The 25,047-nt window shown below is 41.7% G+C and overlaps 2 protein-coding genes and 1 long non-coding RNA gene across 8 annotated transcripts in view; 1 reads left to right on the plus strand and 2 right to left on the minus strand.

The window, feature by feature from the left end:
* hdac9b (histone deacetylase 9b) overlaps positions 1 to 2,238 on the minus strand; it is a 34,537-nt gene extending 32,299 nt beyond the window's left edge. Inside the window, exons 1-2 of the mRNA XM_031853097.1 lie at positions 2,066 to 2,238; positions 421 to 460 (exon numbers count right to left, since the gene is read on the minus strand). The gene's annotated coding sequence lies outside the window, so the exon portion shown is untranslated. The remainder of the gene's footprint in view (positions 1 to 420; positions 461 to 2,065) is intronic.
* Positions 2,239 to 5,975: 3,737 nt separating this feature from the next.
* ankrd28b (ankyrin repeat domain 28b) lies at positions 5,976 to 21,420 on the plus strand. Of its 3 annotated transcripts, none has more exons than XM_031853171.1 (28): positions 5,977 to 6,225; positions 10,108 to 10,191; positions 10,669 to 10,747; positions 11,388 to 11,458; positions 11,545 to 11,745; positions 13,203 to 13,290; positions 13,500 to 13,642; positions 13,875 to 14,087; positions 14,374 to 14,452; positions 14,582 to 14,696; positions 14,915 to 14,997; positions 15,171 to 15,234; positions 15,363 to 15,431; positions 15,525 to 15,665; positions 15,823 to 15,934; positions 16,038 to 16,064; positions 16,272 to 16,346; positions 16,451 to 16,652; positions 16,901 to 16,988; positions 17,079 to 17,196; positions 17,534 to 17,753; positions 18,067 to 18,154; positions 18,248 to 18,331; positions 18,433 to 18,578; positions 18,715 to 18,797; positions 18,968 to 19,050; positions 19,211 to 19,302; positions 19,841 to 21,420. In XM_031853171.1, exons 1-28 carry the CDS (start codon positions 6,199 to 6,201, stop codon positions 20,122 to 20,124), a joined length of 3,159 nt encoding a protein of 1,052 aa, XP_031709031.1. In that variant the 5' UTR covers positions 5,977 to 6,198; the 3' UTR covers positions 20,125 to 21,420. The 3 variants fall into 3 exon arrangements, with proteins under 3 accessions (XP_031709030.1, XP_031709031.1, XP_031709032.1); XM_031853172.1 differs by lacking the exon at positions 5,977 to 6,225 and adding an exon at positions 6,236 to 9,922 and having other exon boundaries at positions 10,069 to 10,191; XM_031853170.1 differs by having other exon boundaries at positions 5,976 to 6,225; positions 16,038 to 16,346.
* On the minus strand, positions 20,582 to 24,654 carry LOC116386716 (uncharacterized). 4 transcript variants are annotated; one of them, XR_004212977.1, is made up of 6 exons: positions 23,930 to 24,654; positions 23,568 to 23,807; positions 22,890 to 23,461; positions 22,641 to 22,802; positions 22,465 to 22,551; positions 20,582 to 22,166 (listed from the first exon to the last, which is right to left on the minus strand). It is a non-coding gene; the product is annotated as an uncharacterized LOC116386716 (long non-coding RNA). The 4 variants fall into 4 exon arrangements; XR_004212975.1 differs by having other exon boundaries at positions 20,584 to 22,166; positions 22,890 to 23,807; positions 23,930 to 24,104; positions 24,428 to 24,654; XR_004212974.1 differs by having other exon boundaries at positions 20,583 to 22,166; positions 22,890 to 23,807.
* Positions 24,655 to 25,047: the final 393 nt, after the last annotated feature.

A 25,047-nucleotide genomic window follows, 5' to 3' on the forward strand; every position in this document is an offset into this window, starting at 1 on the left:
TATAGTCGAAACATGCCAACTTATCGGGTCCAGTGAATAATTCACAGACGCCTGCCAAGATTTGTTCTATCGAAAAACATTTTGTCTCATTAACACATTCATTAGTACTATGAAATGATGTGTGAGGCTAAGTGTAAGGTGCTGTTAAAATGACTTTCTTTCCCTGACACTGCTCAGATGGTACCTGCCCCCTCAAGCCATCTGAGCAGTGCAGACATCTGTGAGCATTAACCTGCCAAGAACAAGTCTCATGTCGAAATATTATAAATATTCTAACATGGAAAAGATGGCTGAAGGGTCATTTGGAGTGGCTATGAAAGGCTCTCATGTCAAGTAGAAACTGTTTTTCTTGTGTTGCTGTCGAAGTGAAAATGCCAGGTGTACACTGGAAGGTCTGTGGTTCGTGTGTTTCCATATTACCTGGCTTGGCGACGATTGAAATGCTGTCACCCAATGACACCTGTGGAAAGAGCACTGGTCATCAAAGCCGTCATACAAAGAGCCATTTCAAATTTCAGACATCTGCTAAATGTTTTCGTTGGACTGACATTGTGTCCAGCAAAACAACTGAGAATCAAACTAACGTTGTACCATAAACCTCATTACAACAGCGGCACTGTCGATTTACTTTAATTACTGGTGTCTAAACACATATTTAAGAAAATAAGCTTCTTTCTTTTGACTCTACCGAGGCGTGTTCATGTCTTCATCTGCTTGGGTTTGCAGTTTTGAAAACATTAAATACGCAGGAATTTCAAAGATGTATTTGTCTCACACGATTGTACACAGATCAGTGTGCACCATGTACTGCGCATATTGCAAGTATTCAAATAGAGAGAAAAAACACAGGCTTTTCTTCTTTAAATAGAAACATTTTTAGGTCCATCGTAAGGATAGAGATACAGAAGTAAAACGTGCTGCACCTAAGTACAATTTTGAGGTACTACTTTGAGTGTTTCCATTTTGTGCTACTGTTGCACTTCTGCTGTACTACATCTCATGAGGGAAATAAAATAACTACATTTATCAAACATCTATAGTCTTTCATATGTATAAAGCAGTAAATATGAGCTCCACCTTGACCAACTACAATATTAAATAAGCATACTGCCTACATGTTAATAATCCATCAACAATAATGATCTCACAGTACACTGATATAAACACTAAAAGGGGCCAGTCTGCATCATGGGAGCATTTCATTTGATTGCAGGTTTTTGAATACAGTGATTTATGCTGAAAGATCGAAAAAAGTTCTTCCACTATTCCTCATCCCAGTAGATAGTTATATCCTATTCAGTTTATTATTTAAACAAATAGTCAAATCACGTGATATGCCTTTGACAAGGGGGATGCAGCCTGGTTAATTAACGAGATCTTTTAGTATGGACATTCACACTTAAACCACTTGTGGTACCAAGCAATATTTAAACTATTTATAGGTGGCGGTCTGCACTACAATACCCTGCATGGTGAAAATAAAACCGTCTGCAAAAGCAGTAATGATGAAGCCTTTATTAACTTTATGCTAAACATGTCGCTAACACTAACCACCGAGGGGGGCGCTATTGTAGTAACAGGAGGGACACACTATTCAAAACAAGGTCCACTTTTAATGGCGGACTCACTCAAATCGTTTACAAAAACAACCACCTGTGACCGCAGCACCAACGGTTAATTCAGATATCATTGCGCAGACGTACTTTATGAGTTAGCATGAGCAAACTGTTTTGCTAGCTACTGGGCACGAACATAGATGTGAAAAAAACATTATTTTAAAATAGTTATTATACATAACAGCTAGGCTTAGTATAAATTAACTCTTTGCTTTTAATGCTTAGTTCAGGCTAAAGCTGCCGTTTAATAAAATAAACGTAGCATTGCTTAACATAACGTTAATTCATAATTTAGAAACACTACTGTTAGCTAGTAACGTTAGCCAACATGAATTATTCTGAGTTTTAACTTACCTATTACATTGTTTTGAAACACACTGTAGTTTGCATGCACATGTCGTTACTCACACACTTAAACACCAGTAGAAACGTTGTGTATTAAACGTTACCTTGAAGACAATTTGACGGTTTGACGGTGTGTGCTGCTGTTCAGATTGGAGGACTTGCGGGATGCGAGGCAATAAGTGTCTGTGTATGACGACTGAGCTATAAATAGTCTCACTTGGTCGAGAGAGGGGACGATATAAAATCCTAGCCAAGGTATTGGCAGACTGAACACTCTCCACTGTCCTCTGATAATGTGTGATGGATGGAGAGGCGAGGGCAGCTCCGGACACTGTCCTCAGCAGGTGTCTCTCATGCAAGTTCATCAATCATCTCCGCGAATCGAGGCTCATCTGGTTATAACTTTCACTATAGTACTATATAATTTTGTGTAAACCTCATTAATGCTCAGATAATAAACTTGCATGCTGATGCTTCTTATTCCTTTTTTATTATGTTAAACTGCTCCTAGTATTTAGTTATACTTACATTATATAACATCAATAGATGTATGCACCAGGAATTATGATAACAGGGGTATGATACATTCGAGCAGCTCACTGCTTGTAAAGAAGACATTATTTGCTTGTTATTGCATAACATGTGAACGCTACGAAAGCTGCATCTACTGTACCGACAACAGTTTGCAGTGATGTGCCTCCTAAAAATAGCACCTGTAGCCTCCACAAGTGCACAGACAGATCATTGAAATAGAAACACTGCCATCTACTGGTCGGACTAGTCATTGTCATTTTTGTCACATCAGTTGCTGCTGTGGGTGCAATAACAATAATTTATTTTTTTAGAAATGTATGAATGAACTTAATGTTATATGTCCAGTAGTTTTAGCACATGCTCAGACAAGGTTTTTAAAGTAAGTTATCAAAGAATGTGTCATTGCACTGGGTCCACCACCAAGCCAAGAGGGAACAATAAGCTGTGAACCTATAAAGCACTTTACCACTCACTGGTTACGTAACTGCCCACTGCCAGAGAATCTGATAAAACAGGAAGATTTTTTTTTATCTGAACCAGGCGCAACGCCTGTGTGAATAGGACAGATTTATGCAGATTTGTCATCGTCATAAATCTACAGCTGCCCACAGTCTCACATTTTTATTTGTCACTTCAAAGCATTCTTCAGTAGCTCTCCTCAGTTTACTGTTTGGCCCGAAGGACGAATGTCTTTGCTTTCGTAGAAGACCAAATTATCTAATCTCATCTTTGTGCACCTGTTTCCCACATTACTGCTCAATGTGATTAGATGTTTCGATACATTTTGGCCATTCTCCCCATAAATATTAATGATTCTTGAAATATACCCTCAGATATTTAGGAGACAGTATATGACAAGGATTTGGATTTATCTGCTGATTGTGTTCACTGGTTCTACATTAACACTCTAGGAACAGTGGTGGGAAGCTGAGCTGAAATGCTCTCTCCTCCCATCTCGCCACTGTCTGACAGCAGCTGGGAATGACCCAGTGTGACACCACTTTCATCCCCAACTGTCCAGCTGTTTGCTATCCCTCATCCTGAAGGCTGGACAGACAGACAGGGGGCATAGTCCAGCATCCAGTAATCTAAGGCATGATCCTGCATGCATGTCTGTGGCTGTCTCATCGCTGTGCAGGCCCCACAGCTGGCACCTGGACGCTAAGGGTCGTCTCACCTCTCGGAAAACTGTCTGTCTGGTCATTTATTTATTATTTCTAGTAATGTATCATTCTGTTCAGGTGGGAGGACTTAGAAACTGGTGCTTTGGATTTTTTGTCTACAGCAAATAATACAAATGTTTTCATTTCAGTAAAGAAACCAACAAATACATTGAAATTTGTATTTCTCTATCATTCTATCTCTGTCTCTCTCTCTCTTCACACACACACACACACACACGCACGCACGCACACACAAAGGGCCCTATAAACAAGGGGGTCAGGGTGCAGTTTTTAAGAGGGTTGCAGATTGTAGAGGTATGCAAGTATGCATCTGTTTTCTCCATTTATGCATTTACTCTTTTGTCCACTGTTTTTCCTCTTAATTTAATTTGTGGGAACCCCTCTCTACCTCAGCCGCGCCAGCGAGAGTTTATTCCTCCTTTGGTTACTGTGGCCTTCGCGGGGCTTAGGGAAGAGATCCAGGAGGATTACCCCCAGCAAAGGCGACCAACCTACACCCAAAATCATCAACATAGCTGCGCAACCTTTTCCCTCTCCCCTCTCTTTGTATCCAGTGCCTTGAAATGTGAGACTAGCCTGGAAAGTTGAACTGGTGAACATAATCCACATTCTTTCACAAGACCCCCACTACCACCCGACTCCCAAAACTGTCCTTTGCCGTACTGCTTTGTTTTATTTCTTATTGGCACAGATGCCTCTTGGTGGAGAGTAATCACAGTGAGTAATATGCACTGCCTGACAGCTTGAGACACATATTGATTAAGTGGTTTCAACAGAAAGAAAACCTTAACATTGTTCTTGTTTTATTTTTATACTGAGCGGTTGAAGCTGAATTACTACTACAAAAATCAAAAAACATGCCATGATATGATCTGACTGTAGCTTTTATACATTTCTTTCACATAATGATATGGCAGCAGATTGCTAAATTGCTGCACTGTTAACATTTGAATCTCAATATACTGCCTCTATGACAGAACCACTAAGTCACCGAGTGCACAGACAGTTTTGTGTCCAAGCCTTTTGGCCCTCTTCCATAATGTCATCCCTGCCAGTCCAGTCCGTGGTATTTTCAACACACAGAGGAAATTACTGTCCCACATCATCAGCTGGTGTGGCTGTAACTTTCCGTTAGCGATTCGACAGACACCCTTATTTTCAGCATTATTAGTGCATGCACTTCTTCTCCTCTAACTTTTGTATAGCGTAAACTAGTTTATAATCGTGTCTAAATCTGAAATCACTTAGACTCCATGTTTTTATTCTAAATTGTTTTAAATTAATCCACATTATTAATTTTATCACAAGGATAAGAAAAGGTTGTACAAGTCAAGAGTCAACAATGCTCTTAAATTCAGCCTGCGTTAATTAAACATGCCTAAATAACAAGTAATAAGTACAGACTTAGGTTTATGTATTGTATTTGTATTTCTCATTTAAGCCTTTATTAAATTTGATGCACATCAGCTACTTTCAATGCCTGCTTGTAGTTAAAGGACAGATCACTAGAGGGCCATATTCCACCACATTTTGGTGTTAGTTTACAGGTCCTGAAACACACGGAGGATTTAAAACCCACCAACCTGTGGGATTGAACCCACTTAAAGTTACAGAAGATGGACCTATACTGTCTTTTTGTCTTACAATAAACCCATTTGATATGTCCTGGAGTTTAGTAGTCAGACAGAAGTATTATTAAAGCCTAAGTGGTCTAAGTTTTGCATGTCCACCATCTAAGCTTGTGAAGCAATTTATTTTGTATCCAAACTATTCACTGTAGCTACAAAAATATCACCTACTCCCCCAGCTCCTATTTTAACATGATAAGGAAAAAAGAGGAAGAAAACTGGAGTGTATAACAGTTGGAGCATTTCAGTGTCAGCATGGCATGGCTACCTATACTCCTCTTCGTGAGAAAATACTGTTAATATAACTCTCAGTGGCTCCACTACAGTTGCTTGGCGGCCAATGATAACATGGTTCTCGCTGTTTGTACAACTTCAATATGAGTCACTGTGTGTAAACAGAATAATAAACAGCTGTTCCTGAAAAGCCGACCAAACGGAGCCAAATAGCTTGATATATGTATTTCACAGTGATCATAATGTCAATGAGTTGCATTGTAAATATGTTTAAATCGTTCGTTACAAAACAATCTACTACATTTATTATGACAAGAGCGTGGACGGCAGCGCAACACTCGACACTGTGCGTCTGTCACAGAGCGCTGTTCGTGCAGCCAATCAGAGACTCTCTTACTAGGAGGGCACAGCGCGTTTGACCTATTGAATTGCGTCTTTTTGGGAGGCGACGTATGGTGGCGGCAATGCTATGGAGTTTCCGCTACTCCTCTGCTTTCATGCCATCAGGTTAGGAAGCTAGCAAGAGAGCTAAGCTAGCGTCACGTTAGGCCTCCAGTAGACCAGCGGGAGAGCTAGACCGAGATCAAACACCGCGATTCGGAAGGAGACAAATATCCCTTTATGAATCTGCATGAGAACAATTAAAATCCCAGAAATATGGTGGTTCTCAAAATTCGAGACCAGGTAAGTGACCATTTGTATCCACAGCTGACCTAAGTTTAAGCTACTGTTGGCCGGGCTAATGTTAGCTAACTCCCCGGATTTCAACAGCGGAATGAATGTAAAACCAGTTTCTCCAGTTATTCTCCAGAAGCATTTCCGTAAACACTTCACGTGAAGCTAGGTGATACATTTGCTATACGTGTGATGTGAAACTTAGGAACAGTACCGCCGGGTAACATCGCATGTTGGAGTGTTGGGATGTTTCTGGCAATAATAAAGAGCCATCACCATTTACACTGAGACACACACATGCGCGAGCGGTGTGTTGAGACGCATCCAGCTCAGGATACAGTGTGTTGATCTGCAGCTATTAGCCAGAGCCTGCGTGAAATGCGACTAGCTCCTCAGTTGTGACTAGTTAGCATGTTGTGACTAAACAATGCAACACTGGGCTTGAGTTGTGTCGCTTCCGAGGGATTCTGTTTAATAATAGTAAGCCCTGAATATCTGTAATGTAGTGTAAGATGATTAGCACAACAGCCAAAGCTATCTGTTGATGTTGACATGAATAATGTATCTTTTATGAACCGATGCCCTGAACTAAATGTGACATCTTTGAACGCCACCACTGTGTTTTGACTGCAGCGATCTATGAGAGGCTCAGTGTGATGCTTTAATTTCTAATGCGTGTTTCTCAGTGTTAAAGCGTTGGATAAGTTATACCCTTGATCACAAGCCTGTCTTGTTTATCCCACTTGTGAATACTGTTAATAATTGAACCGTTTGTATAGGAAGAAGTTGTTTACTAAAGGTATTTATTTTTATTATATGAATGGGAGACATGCAGGTAATCTGCTGTGTAACGTTAATGGTAATAATACATGATGTGACATTATTAGACATGCATCCTGTAACTATGTCAAACACTTCCTCTTATCATTTATATAAGGGTGTTTTGAACAGGCCTGCTATTCTTGTAGCATATGTAGTGTGTGTGTGTGTGTGTGTGTGTGTGTGTGTGTGTGTGTATACCTGGCCTCATGTGAGCTGGTGGAGTTGCCAAAGAGCTGTCTCCATGGTGATGGTATTAACTAGGCTGGCTTGTGTGAGGAAAGGAGGTGTGCACAGTCATGTAGTCGGAGAAGCAGAGAAAATCTCCTACACCGGTCGTGCAGGACTGGAGAACTGAAAAACAACAAAAACGCAGATTTGTCTTTCCTTCTCTGTGGGGGGGATGTACAGAGATCATCAAAATGAAATCAAGTCCCCATTTGTTACCCTGACTTTATCCCTAGTAACTCTGAGCACTATTGCACCCTGGAGATAGTCATGGGCGTGATAATGATGAATGAGAGGATTGTCTTCTGTTTTTTTCAAACCGGCTTTAAGCTACTTGATGGTAATGGTAATCTTTATCTTGCTTATTCTGAATGCTTATTGCGCATGCATTTGACTGCTGAACGGCATCATGTGGCTCACATTTGTATGAGGTCATGACTATATTTTCCTGTTGGTTTCAATATACTTCAAAGGTTAATCATCTTACCCATGCCACCACATATATATCTTCACAGTAGACTTTTCTTTGATCAAAAACAGTAGTGCTCACAATGTTTGACTTTTAAGTTTGTTTAATCCTGGCGTCTTGCAGCAGAAAAGTTGAGTACATTTCATACAGTACAATTCACTCTAAGTGCTTAGAGTGAATGATACGGGATAACAATGTTATAGTGAGCCATTAGTAGACCGTACAATAGTTGGATCCAGACACCGCTCATTCTATTTGATAGGGTTTTGTGAAGTATGTGGTGGCTCAAACTATGCCTTATCAACCAGAGGTCTTTTGTACATTCAGTGTTATAAGCTACATTAGCTAATTAGCGAGCTGGTGTAGCCCGAAGGGTTAACTGAAGGATGGAGGATTAATGAACAAATGTACTCCGCATACTACATCAGTCTAATTGTGTACGCTGAAAGAACTGCAGCTCCATCCACCTAAAGTTGTGTTTTAAGGCTGACAAAGGTAATTCAAGACAATAAAGGTTTTCACTACAGCCAAACAATACAGCAGGTGGATTTAAAACCTGCTGACTTTGCACTTTTTGTAACAGGACTCTTCCTGCTTCTTCATCTTGCGTATTGTTTTCGATTCATGGGGTGGATGATGTCCATTCGAAGGTTATAACTACTCGCGTGTAATGGAAAAGCTTGATCGTAGCTCACCTGACACAATATCGCTAAATTGCCGACTTATACTTGAAAAATGTTTTAACTGCGGTTGTTGCATCTGGGTCTGTCCTGGGTAACCCGTCGCAGCCTCCTCATCAGACTGGTGTTATGGCAGATCAGATAGGGGTGTGCAGCAGTGTTGAGCTGGCAAACATGGCGGTTCATTAGCAAACTTAATTACAGTTTGTGACTGTTGATGGGGGCATTGATTTTTAGCAGTTTCCGAATCAATTTGACAAGTCACGGAGATGTAACACTAGTTAGTAACAAAAAACAATCACGAGCAAACATTTGACAAAATGTATTGTAGAATTAAAAGAGCACTTGAGCGGTGACAATCATTTACCAGCTTGGTAAAGATTGTCTTACGTTATTGTCTTCATATTTAATGGCGCGCCATTAAATATGAACCAGAAAGTTATGCTAAATTTATTCCCTTTGGCATTCAACCATATTATTTATGATGTGGTCAAAATGATTTGTGCTAGCTGGTGGTCAAAAAACGTAGAATTGTTTTCAAATGCACCTGCAGTCTGATATGGAAGCTATTGCTTGAGGTTGCGTAAAGCTGACAGTTGTTGTGAAGATGTGGGCAACTACATGGACTAGGTGTCGTAGACGCTCTGTCTGCTGTGTTGGAGTGTCGGGTTCTCACTTCAGACTTGGAAGTAAGTACAAAGTACGCTCGCCTTGTCTAGAATCCGTGACTTCAGCTGCCTGCACATGGGTAAATATTGCAATAAATCTTTAGTATGGTTTCAGTCTTAAATGTATTTTTTTGAAGCCATGAATATAAAAAATTGTGCAAAATGGAAAAATGTGATGGTTTATACAGTATTTTACTGAAATAGCACAGCTCCAGTTTTGTAGAAATCCCACAGACAGCAGTACTTTTCCTTTGTGTACACCCCTAGAAGGGTGGGGCCAACGTAGCTACTTTCTAATGGTCTGATCGATAAGAGTCAGACTTCACAAAGAACTCCAACAAGTACCTCCTTCACTTCACTTTTACTTTGGAAACTCTTTTTGACTTGTATCATCTGTGGACGCTTTCCTTTTCTTTCTTTTTCTTTTGTCTCTGTGTCCGTTTAGGAGATGCTGACAGCGAATCAGTCTTTTGGACCACAGTGTTGGGCTTGTAGTCATTCAAATATTGTGATAATTCACTCCGTGCCGTGTTTTGCTTGCCAGCTGTCACTAAACACAGAACAGAATTAGAAAAGAGGCCGCTCAGCATTTGTCTGTATCATCCTCTGATTTGTGGAGTCATCGCTTTGTTAAAATGTCTGTACCGAACTGCTCTCGTATCTTTTTTTTTTTTATAACCGTGTCCATGCACCAGTCTGTGCCTATTCAAAGGATTATTGGCAACAACATATCGGGGCTTTTTAAGCATTAATGTGTGAACTCTGAGCAAATGAGCCGCGTGTGTGTCGTGGTGCTTGATGACGAGGATTCTGAAGTCTCTCTCTGGTCTAAGGTGTCCGAGGTCAGAATGCTTCTCTCATATTTGATCTATACTGTTGGCGTTTTCTAGTCTAGGTTCCCCCTCACATGTCATTGGCCTTGCACGTTTTTACTCTCATGATGAGAGTCTGAGATAGTGTTGCAATGTCAGCCAGAAAAAGTCTTGAGATCCAGTTGATTTTGACACGGCCTCTCTCTCTTTTACAGCCTGCTCTGCTGAAAGCTATATTCAATGTGGATCCAGATGAAGTACGCTCACTCATATTCAAAAAAGAGGATGTGAATGCACAGGTAATCCCAACCGACTCTTATTTCCTCATATTATTTAAATTTCAGCGGCACAGAATTTAAAATCTCTTGTGTATAAATGTCCTTGTCCTCAAATATCTCTTTCTGTTTTTCTTTTTGTTTGTACAAAAAGCACAAAGACTGTTTTTACAGTTCCCACTGCATGATCTGACTCTGCTTATTTTATTGCATTGCTCAACATTACTGCTTTGGTATTCAAAATAAAGCTGGTTTGTACTAGCTTGTGTTTCACTGGAGGAAAAGGATTTTACTGGATTTTGTGTTTGCCATGAATGGTGACTGTGCTTCTGTAACATGTAATGGTTGTTTCTCCTTTCTAGCATTGTAATGTTACAACAAGTACATTGGCTTTAATGTCACAGGACCAAATGAACTTGTATAAACTATAGGAGAAACAAAAGGTGATAACTTTGAACTCTGTTTTGTTTCTATTAATGTCTTTGTTTTCACTTATTACAGGACAATGAGAAGCGGACTCCGCTGCATGCTGCTGCTTATCTTGGTGACGCAGAAATTATAGAGCTGCTGATTCTTTCAGGTGTGTTTTGTTTTTAAAAGAGGATTCATGTACAGAAGCTGTTAAAGTCAAACAGCCGTATAAAGTTCTGTCATTCTTGTAGTGTAGACGATTTAGAGGTCAGTATTCAGAAATTGGAACCTTTCATCTCCAACATTGTCGCATATCAAGCAACATTTATCCTTTTAATGTTACAATTCTTAGAAATGTGTTTATCAGGAAGGATTCTCTCGGAGAAGGCCTGAGTTAGCATAAATTATGTAATTGGTGTCACAATTTGAGCTTGTTGACATGTGACCAGTATGGCTCAATTGATTGCACCAATTTCAGGATGGTTCCTCATAACATTTAAACCTTTTAAAATCCCGTTCTGGGTATTGAAGGGAGTGTTAAATGCTCCTCAACGTTAACCTGTCTGAGAGCGAATTGACATATTTCAAATGCCTCTGTGGCCAGATGTTGCATCTGCATTCAATATCGTAGAATACCTCTACATGCACCCTTTGCAGTCTGCTCTTTTCTTCTGATAATGCAGGTGGAGATATTACTAAACAGAACTCTCTAAAAGGCATTAGCCATTTTGTTGAAATGTTTCAATAGATTGTCGTGTAGCTGTTACGACCTCGAACAGTTTAACAGCCGGCGTCCTCTTGACTTGTAGGTGCCAGAGTAAATGCCAAAGATAACAAGTGGCTCACTCCTCTGCACCGGGCCGTGGCCTCCTGCAGTGAGGTACGTGTACGCTCCTCTGATTCTGTACCTAGTCATGTAAACGGTGTGGAGGTTAAACCAACATGTGACGACGTCTTGTCTTGCAGGAGGCCGTCCAGGTGTTGCTGAAACACTCTGCGGACGTAAACGCCCGAGACAAGAACTGGCAGACGCCGCTACACATCGCCGCAGCAAATAAAGCTGTCCGCTGCGCCGAGGCCCTCGTCCCGCTGCTCAGCAATGTGAACGTGTCGGACAGAGCCGGCCGGACTGCGCTGCACCATGCGGCCTTCAGCGGTCACCTGGAGGTAATATTAAGCCAAGAGTGTGGTTTGATTCCGCTGTGAGCTGTGCTCAAAGAAGTACTTTTAATACCTTTTTTTTTTAGTTTTGATGGAGTCACACCTTAATGGATAAAAAATGGCAGCACATTTGAATATGAACTGCAATAAGATACAATACACGTGCGAACCTAAAGGGTCGGTGTTGACTTTGTGGCTGCACAGTCTGTCCCGTCTTTGTTGTGTTTTTAAAAGTGGAACCACTTCAGTGCTGATCATAGAGACGGACTCCGATGGGTTTGTCTGGCTGTTCGTAGAAGCTCCTGATCTTCTCCTCTTACTGACCGGATGTGCCTGCTCGCCTCATAAATGTGTAAACACAATGGCTTTCCAATACGGAACAACTGAACAATGGCTTAAGTGTGAAGTGAAGTGAAACAATCTACATCCCCGTATAGCTCTGCAGACTACCCACCTCTCTTTATTGTATAGATGGCTACACACACACACTGTATTTGCCAGTTGTTCCTCATCCTTGTTTCTCTCTGATTGTCTTTGACAAAGTTTTAAAAATATATTTTTGAATTTAGTGCTATTCATGAAAAATATTCATCACCATCACAACATATTGCAGTGAGTTATTTGTACCTACAGTGTTTGGCCTATGCTGTGGCCTATTCTCACACTCTAATTTAGACAAATAAGTAAACTGAGCTTCTGTTGTATTGGTGTGTGTGGTTGAGTTTTGATGAGGTGATAAAATCTGCTTTTGTATCTGGGAGTTAGTTGCACAAATGGAAACCCCAGGAACAAATCTAAAGTTGGAGAAGCTCACCAAATATATAATAAAGCTGCTTTCCAAAGACAACAACACATATTCAGACCGTCAGTTTTTCTACATGGATGCACACTGACTTCTTATGTACTCGTATGTAAGTTAATTATATAAAAGTGTCTCATTTAATCAAGTGCAATGTATGCAAAACAAGCGCATAAAAGCTGTTCCAACAACCTTTTGGTTATGCAGCAATAGTCCAATGAAACACTCAACAAATACAGATGTCAGGAAATGCAGCTGTAGCCTTTGTTCAACTTGATAACAGCCTATGCCTCTCTTATGCATAGTCTTCAACTTAGGCGCACGGTGGACATTGACAGTTTCATGCGTAGCTTGTGCTGTTGATGTTCCTGTGTTGTGTGTATGCAAAACGTCTTTCAACCTGTGTTTGCTCAGCACTTTAAAGAAGAATGTATAGCCTTGGGGAAGCACGTGTAATTCATGAGATTAGATTAAATCAAAGTAAACTGTATGCATGTACATGGTGTAGACCGGAGTATTAAGGCATTACACACCACGTACACACAATGGTTGTATGAGTTTCCACGCTGACTGAAAGGCAGCAGAATTGGTAGTGTGCAGGTTGTAACTTCCCTCCACATTTTTCCTGACTGCTCTTTTTTTTTTCCTCTGTTGCTGCTGTTAGATGGTGAGGCTCCTGCTCTCCAGAGGAGCAAACATCAATGCCTTTGACAAGAGGGACCGCCGCGCAATCCACTGGGCAGCCTACATGGGTAACAAATCAACCGTTTTTACACCACATGATTATGTTTCTATGTAACTTCATCTCATCTTGTCTCCAGGACTTTATTGAAAATACTTCTACTTTTAAAGGCATCAAAATGATTAATTATTTGATGTTAAAGTTAACACTGGTGTTCTGATATGACCAAATTGAATGCGTATTCATGTAGTGAAATCATTTTCTTTTTTCCGTCATCAGGACACATAGAGGTGGTGAAGCTGCTGGCATCTCATGGAGCTGAGGTGGCCTGCAAAGATAAGAAATCTTACACCCCCCTACATGCAGCCGCCTCCAGTGGAATGATCAGTGTTGTCAAATACCTCCTGGACTTGGGGGCGGATGTAAGTTCCACCACCAATCTGATTGTCCTCACACTGCAGTTCACCGCCAGACCTAATGATCTGATCAGGAGAGAACAGACATTTAATAACTCATAACCTGGCCTTATCCACTGCTTATGTTTTGGATAATGACTCGACAGATTTCTTTTTTTTATCCCGTTTGTAAAAAAAAAAAAGAGTGACAGCGTCTCGATGGTGCGATGACGACTCCCTGTTTTGTCTCGCCGTCTAGATCAATGAGACCAACGCGTATGGCAACACCCCCCTCCACGTGGCGTGCTACAACGGGCAGGACGTGGTGGTGAACGAGCTCATCGAGAGTGGCGCCAACGTAAACCAGGTGAACGAGAAGGGCTTCGCACCGCTCCATTTCACCGCCGCTTCACGCCACGGGGCGCTCTGTCTGGAGCTGCTCGTGTGCAACGGGGCCGATGTCAACATCAAGGTGAGTAAAAAACCAAAGCGATGCCTCTCTTCATTTCAGAACGGATAACGTTGGAAGAACATTGCTCCATTTGACCCGGGGAAGCTTGCTACTTAATAACTGGCACTCCTTTTCCAGATGTATAGCTTAGGGTCGGTGATTTAGCAGCAGTTCTTTAGTTTTTTTTTGCAGATTGTGTCAGACTTTTTTTGTTTTTTGGAGCTCCGTTTTTGGGAATAGACTTCATAGCTAAAAGCCATAGTAATGATCTATATTGTGATAGCACCATGTTTTTGTTTCCCTCCAGAGTAAAGATGGTAAGACTCCCCTCCACATGACAGCCATCCACGGGAGGTTTTCTAGGTCTCAAGCAATCATTGAGAATGGTGAGCTCCTCTGAAAAATTCCGCCTCGCTGACTTTATTTCTCACGCTGGACTGCACAAGTGCCTCTCAGCGTAACATCGGCTAAGTGCTTCTTTTTTTTTTTCTCTCTCTCTCTCCTTTTTTCTGAAGGTGCTGAGATCGACTGTGAAGATAAGAACGGAAATACTCCGCTGCACATTGCGGCTCGATACGGACACGAGCTCCTCATCAACACCCTCATCACCAACAGAGCTGACACGGCTAAGTAAGTGAGCCCGTCTGCTCTTTTACAGCCACTGTTACAACTTCACACCTTGTGGAAGAAGTTGCAAGTTTAAACCTTTCAAAAGCATAGACGTGCTCTCTGTTATGTGACTGATGGAGATTGCTGTGTACAATTTAATAGTACTTTCCTACCCTTAGTTTAGCACTATCGTTATTTGGTTGATACTGAGTAAATCAACACGATTGTGTCACTTTCAGGCGAGGGGTTCATGGTATGTTCCCACTTCATTTGGCTGCTCTCAGTGGATTCTCTGACTCCTGCCGAAAGCTCCTGTCTTCAGGTGAGCAACTCCGTATTCATGTTGCCTGGCCACCCACAATAGTGCACGCTCAGCTAGAGCCTTCTTGTTGAATGGGTCAGTCATTGGGGTTGTATAAGTCTAAATTATCTGTACTGTAAAACCTTGTGTACAATGTGCAAGGGCCTTGCTCATAATCCGTTACTCTGGTGCAGGATTTGATATTGATACGCCTGATGACTTTGGAAGGACCTGTTTACATGCTGCAGCTGCTGGAGGGTGAGTACAGGACAGCTGAATGGTAAAAGCTAAAATAAGCTAAATAATGGACAGCTTTAATATTAGTGTTGGGATGTAGATCGTGACCTATAACAAAAATAACTTTATGAATCTCCCGAACCCCTCAGAAACCTGGAATGTCTCAATCTTCTCCTCAACACGGGGGCAGACTTTAATAGAAAGGACAGCTTCGGCAGGTTTGTAGCATTTAATGATAGTTCTCGAGTTTGTTCTCTCCGAGTTGCGTGGTTCAATTTGAAGAGGGAACTGAGCTCTGTTTGCTTTTCCAGGACCCCTCTGCACTATGCTGCTGCCAACTGTAACTACCAGTGCCTGTTTGCTCTGGTGGGCTCCGGGGCCAGCGTCAATGACCTAGACGAGCGGGGCTGCACTCCTCTCCACTACGCCGCTGCCGCTGACACAGATGGAAAGTCAGTAATGCTTTGGAAATTCACTTTCTTAAATGAGCGGGAGGGCGGGTTATTATGTTTGAGGGTTTTTGTGAACAAAAGCTCAGTTGCGTTATTGGTTAATGCTGAGTAAGTAGGTGACGTTTCCCTGACCTCGGCCTCTTTGTCGTGTCTGCAGGTGCCTGGAATATTTACTGCGAAATGATGCAAATCCAGGGATCCGAGACAATCAGGGCTACAATGCTGTGCACTACGCCTCGGCGTATGGACATCGCCTCTGTCTGGAGCTGGTGAGAACTCCACTCCGGTGCACACGATGCATAACAACCAGCATCTGTGTATTTCTATATTGTAATTATTTAATTGATTGGTGCTTCTCCCACTCTCACACAGATTGCAAGTGAAACACCTCTAGATGTGGTGAGTTTAATGTTTGCTTTTCTTCTTCTCTTATTGCTTGTTCTTCTTTGTGACGGTCATGTTAAATTGAATTTGTTGGGAGCCATCAGTACATTGTGCAGATATTTTTTTGTGAATTTTGCTTTCAGAGTAGGCCATGCCCTTCATATCTGTAGTTCTGCGCTTATATCTGAAGTCGATTCTAACTTGTGCACCCGGTTTGTTCAGCTAATGGAAACCTCAGGGACAGACATCCTGAATGACTCCGATGTCAGAGCGCCCGTTAGCCCCCTGCACCTCGCTGTGAGTGATTATGTATTATCCTTGTCCTGCTATTCCTTATCACGGCACGATCCTCAATCTCATCTAATTTATGTTAACTTATTCATGGTAAATGAACCATTCAGGCATACCACGGTCACCACCACGCTATGGAGGTTCTGGTGCAGTCTCTGCTGGATCTGGATGTGAGAAACAGCCAAGGGCGCACGCCTCTCGACCTGGCGGCCTTTAAGGGCCACGTAGAGTGTGTGGACGTCCTAATCAACCAGGGAGCCTCCATCCTGGTCAAAGACTTCACTTTGAAGCGAACCCCCATCCATGCTGCAGGTATGGACCTGGACTCGGTGGCACATGAAGCTGCCTACATCTGAATGTTTTACAATCTAATATAACATGTTTGGTATTATATTTACTCCACCTTAATTGGCCGGGATTATTTGTGGTGTGGTTTTGTTTTTATTTAGTGTTTCATTTGTAAAGGCCTTTTGTAACATTGTTTTAAAAGGTGCCACATGAATAAAGTGTATTAGTATTATTATGGCTATGCTAATGGTGTGTTCCTTCTTTCCCTGCAGCAACTAATGGTCATTCAGAATGTTTGCGTTTGCTGATTGGTAATGCTGACCTTAAAAGTGCAGTAGACATTCAAGATGGGAATGGACAGTAAGTCAAATTTGTTTGTGATTTTTTTATTTATTTTTCCCCACTGATGATCTAAAGAGATTGCTGAAATGACTGTCTGCTATCTCTTAGAACCCCCTTGATGCTGTCGGTCCTGAGTGGACACACAGATTGTGTGTATTCTCTGCTGAATAAAGGAGCCAATGTAGAAGCCAAAGATAAGTGGGGCAGGACAGCCCTTCATAGAGGAGTACGGAGATCTTACCATTCTTACACACACTTACCCACTGTATATGTACTTATACTCGTACCTTCATTTTTTTGTCTGTTATGTGTTACGTTTTTTTCCTTCCAAAAATGTTGTTGTCGTTTCAATATTACCGTATATATGTTTGAGATGCTGCCAGGCATATTATAGATATACAAATGTGATTTTCTTTCATTTGTAAACTTTAGATTTGTGCTATTTTTTCTATAGAAGGAGTAATAATATCTGTCAGCTCTCAAATCATGTGAAATGCATAAGCGTTCAGGATGTCAGTCAACCGTAAAAAAAAACGCTAACACCTACCGTTTTCTGTCTGTAGGCGGTGACCGGTCACGAGGAATGTGTGGAGGCCTTGCTTCAGCACAGCGCCAACTTCCTGGTGCGAGACTGTAAAGGGCGCACACCAGTCCACCTGTCAGCAGCATGTGGACACATTGGGGTACTGGGAGGCCTGCTGCATGCTGCCCAATCAGTGGAAACACTCCCCGTCTTAACAGACAACCAAGGCTACACCCCACTGCACTGGGCCTGCTACAATGGTACAGAGTTGAGGGTTTGAAAACCTTCTTTAAAAAAGACAAACAATCAAATGTAGTTATGGGAATGTGTATCTGATGTTTAGTAATGTACGCTCTTAAATGCGGGCAAGCTGCCAAGAGAGTAAGAAGGAGCACTTAAGCAAGTGTAGATTTTAAAATCAGCATGGACAATCAATCATTTTTCATGTTTGTTCTTTCATGCATTTTCCTCATGCACCCAAATGCACAATTTCAACACGTGTGGATTTTAAAAGAGCCCTGATTGTGAGCCCCTGGAGATGAAGGCTGACAGTTAATGCTCTCTTGTCTGCAGGTCACGACACGTGTGTGGAGGTTTTGCTGGAACAAGAGGTTTTTCACAAGGCCGAAGGCAGTGCTTTCAGCCCCCTCCACTGTGCTGTGTAAGGTCTTTTGAGCCGTCCTCTGTTTAATTAAATGCATGCGAGGACAAACCTTTCATGGAGGAAGTAATGGTGCCCTTTTGTCATCTTTAGAATCCATGACAACGAAGGTGCTGCTGAGATGCTGATAGACACTCTGGGCCCGGCCATCGTCAATGCCAAAGACAGTAAAAGCAGGTATACACATTCATTTGAGACAGGTGTTTTGTACCTGTAATTAAAAGCTGGCATAATGACGAGATGATGAAAAATGAGCCTTGTTTCCGATATGTCTGCAGGACTCCACTACATGCAGCAGCCTTCACTGACCATGTGGAGTGTCTCCAGCTGCTGCTGAGCCACAACGCTCAGGTCAACAGTGTTGATGCTGCAGGGAAAACCCCGCTCATGATGGCCGCTGAAAATGGCCAGACCAACGCTGTCGGTACGAACGCTTCTCTACTTTCACCACTTTCGTTCTATGTTGTCTATAACTGGACTGTAAAACACCTCTCTGGGACGTAATAATCAGTGCTGCGTCGAATTAACTTCAATGTGTTTTTCCTGCTTTTACTTGTTAGAACTACTGGTGAGCAGTGCAAAAGCAGATCTCACTCTGCAGGATGCTGTGAAGAACACTGCACTTCATCTCGCCTGCAGTAAGGTTTGTATTGCCGTATGGTGGCACTCTTCCTACGTTCTGCAGCAGCAGTAATAGTTTGATCCTACAGTTTGTTTGTTGCATTGTTTCACACAAATGGTGTTACTGCACATTTAGAAGCTATACTCTCTGGTGATTTTTGATATGTATCGTACTGCACCTGTTTTCCACAGGGACATGAAACCAGTGCCTTGTTGATATTGGAGAAGATTACAGACAGAAACCTCATAAATGCCACTAACGCCGCCTTACAGACGTATGTATCACTTGTATTACATCAGGGTCTTGTCTCTTGCTGCATCTGAGCGATGGGAATGTGGGTTGGTTGCTGTGGGGATTTGAATTAGTAATATAGAGATACAAATCGTGAAATATTGACTCTCCTGTCAGTGCATTCATACTTTATGTTTTTCAAGGCCTCTACACGTGGCTGCAAGAAATGGTTTAACAGTGGTGGTGCAGGAGCTGCTTGCAAAGGGAGCCAGCGTACTTGCAGTCGATGAAAACGGTAAATTCACAATGTTGTTTTTCTATTACTATAGACCAGCACCTTTCATATATTTGGGGTTTTTACAGTACATCAGGAAGTCCCATCTAAACATCGATACTAATGGACATAGTAGTGTCAGTAATTATTAAAAAATCCTCATCCAAATGGCTATTGGACTGCTTTTATTTACCAGTTTCAATTAGTCCACACATCCACAACATTTTAGCTGCTCATTAACCTTTTAAATCATGTGCCTAATGTTCACTTCCGAAACACGACGGTTAACATACTGTAGACAAATCTCAAAGAGGTAAAAACAGGATCAGACCTTTATTTTGCTGATAACCAAGCAATTAAAACATGCCTGGCTCAGGTCTTACAGATTTTTCAGATCATCTTAATGAAAACTTCTCAGACTCGTTATGATTTTACCTCAAATACATCTAAAAAGCCGTGTTTACTCATTTAACTTAATCATTTACACCAATGCTTGAAACAGAAACTGTGTATTTCTGTTATATAGTATGTAACGTTGGTATACTGTCACTGTTCACAGGTTACACACCCGCCTTGGCTTGTGCCCCCAACAAAGATGTGGCAGACTGCCTAGCCCTAATCCTGGCCACCATGATGCCTGTGTCCCCCTGCGCCCCGGCACCCACCCTCCCTTTCAGTGCCATTAACCACTACACCACCAGCCCCTCCAAGAGCGTCACCTTCGACAGCCTGCCCGTGCTGCGCGGCGAGCACAGCTCCTACTGCAGCTTCAACAACATCAGCCATCAAGACGGGCTCTACAAGGACGAAGAGCTGAATGACTCGGACTCGGAGACGTACTGAGGGGACAGGAGGGAGCGATAAAATGCATAAACACACACACACTGTGTCTTAAAAATCACCCACCGCCAGCTTGGGAGGGCAGAAGAAGCAAGAGAAGCGCCCACAGGAGCCTTAAGAGTCCCCCCCCCCCACACACACACACACACACACAGGAGAGAGGGAGGAGGTGCAGCATGTTGGCCCACACTCATCCCGACCTCATCCAGCACCAGGTGTCCTTCAGCTGATACTGGACCTCAGTAACCGCTGCTTTACCAACCTTGACTTCTAGAGTGCTAAAAACTGCGCTTGTTGGGCAGACAGCGACTTTTGTACGGCAATAACATGCTGAAGAGGGATGGTAGCACTTCAGAGAGCTAAACCGACGGGGACCAAAAGGCATGGATGCATTTTAACCCAGTTTTAACTGTGTACATGAGATTGAGAATTTGGGGGTTTATTGGTTAGCAGGTGGGAAGGGGGGTTCATTTTGGGGATTTCTTGATGAGTTAGAGAAGGTTGATGTCCGCACACTACATCCGTCAGAATGCACTTGTCCTTCGAGTCTGTAAGTCATACAGCCGGAAAATCATTTATTTTTTGAGATCAAACATTTTTAATACACCCATGTTCATGTCTTAAACTCGTTATCCCTCAGTAAGAAATCTGATTTAGCGACCTGAATAATTTAAAAACATTTGATATGTGCGGCAGGTTATTTTTAAGTTGATCAACCTTACCTTTGTATATTGACCTGTCCATTGCGGTTTAGTCTTTGAAGAATAAATTATTTGTGTAATTTCGCTTCCTATTTATGTGTTCATTTTGTGCCTTCATTAGTTACTGAGAAAAGATGAGTTTGTTGAGGCAGCTGTGAAAGTACAGTGATGCGCACTAGGTAAGTAATGGAACATTTCTAAGAAGCACTGATCCTGTACTGACGCTCAGCTTTGTGAGAAGAAACACTGTAAACCAATGATAGGATAGCGTTTGATTTTGTTTGATATTTTTTGCTCTTATAGTCAATGTTTGTTGACAGGTTTTGCTTGCTTTAACTTAAAAAAAAAAGAAACCACTCGATCCTACCATGATTCAAATCTTCCCTTTTGTCTGTTGAAATATCCTTTTAACTGGAAATATGTACAATACATTTGCTAGCTTCTTTAGAATGGAAAAGATGTTTTTTTCTTTTCCTTGAAGAGGGATGAAACTAGCATGTATATAGAAATTATTACTGTGAATTCAACGCTCCAATGAATTCTTTCAGTACTGAGATTGCTGTATATTTTATGAGTAATAAAGAAATGAGTTATTTAATAATGAACATGAGTCTTTTTATGAAGTGTTGCCTTTCATTTTGTCAAATATGTGACACATTCGAAGCAGTTTTACATTCATACATTTTCACATGTCAGAGTAGGAAAAGCACAGGTGTAAATAATTGAATCAATGATCGCTTTATTCAATTGAGCAGCTTAAGTTTTCTGAGTACTGGTACTCACACTGGCTCATTGCCACATCATCACATACTTCCATCATAGTGTTGTAAGCCCTTTTACACTCTAGAGTCTAGACCAATCAGGGGAGGGCACATTCTAAAAACACATTTTACATGATGACATCCATCACTATAATTACATGTTTTAAAGAAATGGACTTACGTTTATGGTTTTAATATTGCTTCAGCACCCCCTGCTGGTTTAAATTAGTAAATGATGTGATTGTGGTATTATAAATATCTGAGAAACATTTCTGACATCAGGCATTACTTTTATTGTCCTTGCCCCGAATTTTTATCATTAAGATCTTACTGGAAAAATGTATTTTACCACTTTGTGTCAAGGTCAGCACAGTCCTTAATATCTATTATGGCTTCTTCTGGGGATCCACCAAAGAGCACATGCAGGATAGCTGGGCTGAGTCCTCCAAGGCATGGCCCATTATGGAGGAATGACCAATCATTCGGCCAGCAACAACAAAGAAGTCACTCTCCAAAAGGTAATGCCAAGTGGAGGGAGTCCGATGATCTTGTTCTCCCTCAAAAAGAAGAGTTCCTCCTGGTACTTCAATTAAAAAAGAAAAGTGAAAGAACATTGACAGTGCAGAATGTAAAGGACATAGACATTCAAACTTTCATACAGAATTAGTAAGGAAATATCAATCAGCCACTGAATACTTTGGGTGATCCTGTAGAAACCTACAGGGCCACAGCAGCTGCGTCACATTTGTTTGTTTTTTAAGGTTTTAGGTATTCTCTGGGTAAGTAGAGACAGATCTGTTGTCAGCCTGGAACTGATGCAAACCAAACACAGAGCCCGATAGCTGACAACCAGCCAGCAGCCAAAGTGAATATTCACTTACCAAAATTCATCTCAATACCATACTGAGGTTTGGACATGATGCTTGGAAAGAAATGGCGAGTCACGCCATCACCAATTGCTGGATCTCCTGAAAAAGCAAAATACACAGTACAGACATCAGTTAAATGAACATATGATCATTTTTTATCTTTAGTTTTGCGTGTGTAACCAATTTACCCTTGAGTGTGCATGTCAAGGGGCAAGCCCACTCAACATTAGCCATCTTATAAAAAGAAAGAACTGTCCTCTGCACTGTCTCCAAGATCCATGGTAAGATAGAATGATTTTCCAGTTGCATGCCGGCTTAAAATGTCGTCTTTGAATCTCTTTGCTGCCTCACTGGGATTTGAAAGAATTTTCCAATTAATACTGGATGAATTGATATGTAGAGAGCAACAATTTATTGCAATAAATGACGTAACACACCTGGGAAGCCTCTCTCCTCAGTGGGATCCAGGTCAACTATCTCAGGAGCAGCCACACGTCCCTGAGAGGTGGCACGCAGTAGTTTGTGTTGCTGGCCCTTGTTGTCTCACTTGTAGTCTTGTCAACATGCTCACAAATCTACCTTCACTTCGGGAGGCAATTTCTACCTCACCACTGCTCTGTGATGGTCTTGGGTAAAGAGAAGCACGTTTTGTTATTGGGGCTAGTATATTTTATATTACACATTCACAAAAACACTGCAACTAGAAAAGAATGGTCATATCAATAGAATACAATAAATCCATTCAAATTCATCTTTCCCTCAAGACCAATATTCAGGATCATAAACATTCAACATGCTTTACATCTTTTGGCAGACTCCAGAGCCTAATGCTTCATGTCTGATGTACGACTACTTGAGTGCTTGACAAATGTGACGTTTTAGTTCTGTAGAGCGATACCTCACGCACTCATCACTGTGAGCCTTGATTCTTGTAAGAGGGAACTCCTCTCCACACGTCACATTTCTGAGGTGGTCCAACTAGCTCATTACTGCATTCTGGTTGACATGCCTGTAAACAAGATCATTTTAAAATGTAACACAAGCTATACTTGTGTAAATGGTCATACTCTTGCCATTTTTATATGGGAACACCAATTTAAAAGTGAGGATCTTACAGGTTTCCAGATTCAGGATTCTTTGGAGTGGTCGGATGAAAATTGTAGCGTGACCAATCTGTGTTTGTGGATCTTTCAAATGTCTCACATGGTAACCCTCATTGGGACATGGTATGATGATCAGTTGGCGACTTCGTGTTGTTCCAGAGATTTTGAGCAACTCAAATCCTCCCCCTTGTCTGAGTTTTGGATATGCCTCTAAAATAAATTCTCTAAAGTCATCTGGATCAGTATGACTACCTGGAAATAGAAGATAATAATCCAAACAACCGATCTAACTTGACATATAATAACGTTTAATGTTTTTGAAAGGTAACTTGATTCAAGAAAAATACGTCTGTCCATCATGATGCCTGACTTACCTTGGAATGTAAGACGTTTCCCCCCTAGTCCTGCAGCAGCAAGTCTGTCTCTGGCTTATCGGTTTGTCCTCAATACAACAGAAAGAGTGAGTGTACGAATGAAGCCGTGCAGGCGCAGCAACAGTTCGCCTCCTTCTCCCTCCAATATATGGACCAAACGGTCTTGAAACCTCGGCTAGAATCAAGTGAAGAGGATAAGCTATAATCAGAGAATAAGGACGTTGCAGAAGACACATGTTGGCTAACGATATCATCGCACACTTTACAGGAATGCGATCTGACGCACAGCATGAATAAATAAATCACTCATCACCGGCGATAGTAATTTAGTCTACACAAGGGATCTAGCATGGAAAAGTGTTCCCTGCAGAAACCTACCGTCCACCGCATGGTTGCCTAGTTCAGTTTAATAGAGTATATTGGTACTTTGACCAACAGTATTTAGCTAAACAACTGCTGCTGTTATGCTGCTTATACGTTGAAACAGAAGAAACTCACAGCTCTCAAGCTGGTCAGCCACATCCCGCAGCAGGTCTGCCAGCGGCCGCCCGGTCGAAGCCATGAGTGCTGCTAGCTAGTTTTTTGACGTCGTCCACAGGGATGATTTGCTAGGAATCGATTGCTTCTGTCTTGCTCCACGACTCGACCATCATGCTTAAGAATGAGGTTCGGACCGCCTACCTCACTAACATACGGACACAGAAATAAATAAATGAAGGAATACATTTGAGCATTTAATTAGTTCTGTATTTATTTCATCATCTTTTTATTCTTTTATTTATTCATTTCCGTATTTATACATTGGAAGGAGTATTCTAGATGGGGCAGCCGCGGTGACGCATTCGGTCTCCAAACGGCCACAGCTGGCGCATAGAATGACGTCACACATGATTCTCAAGAGCGAAGGCAAAGCGTCACAAATGACGAGAGACAGCGAGATCCTTCTTGTGGCACTGGCACCTTTGTGGCACTCTGTGGCACTCAGCGGCACTCTCTGTGGCCTTTTCCTTTTGAATTTAAATTTTTATAGAAGTAGCCTATTAGACATCCTGATCCACACTCCATACCAGTTGGTGGCGGTACTGCACGAATTCATTGTTTGCCAACCGCCAATAAAC

This window comes from Anarrhichthys ocellatus, unplaced genomic scaffold (assembly GCF_004355925.1).
Source record: "Anarrhichthys ocellatus isolate YVR2014 unplaced genomic scaffold, GSC_Weel_1.0 scaffold13, whole genome shotgun sequence".
Lineage (NCBI taxonomy): Eukaryota > Metazoa > Chordata > Actinopteri > Perciformes > Anarhichadidae > Anarrhichthys > Anarrhichthys ocellatus.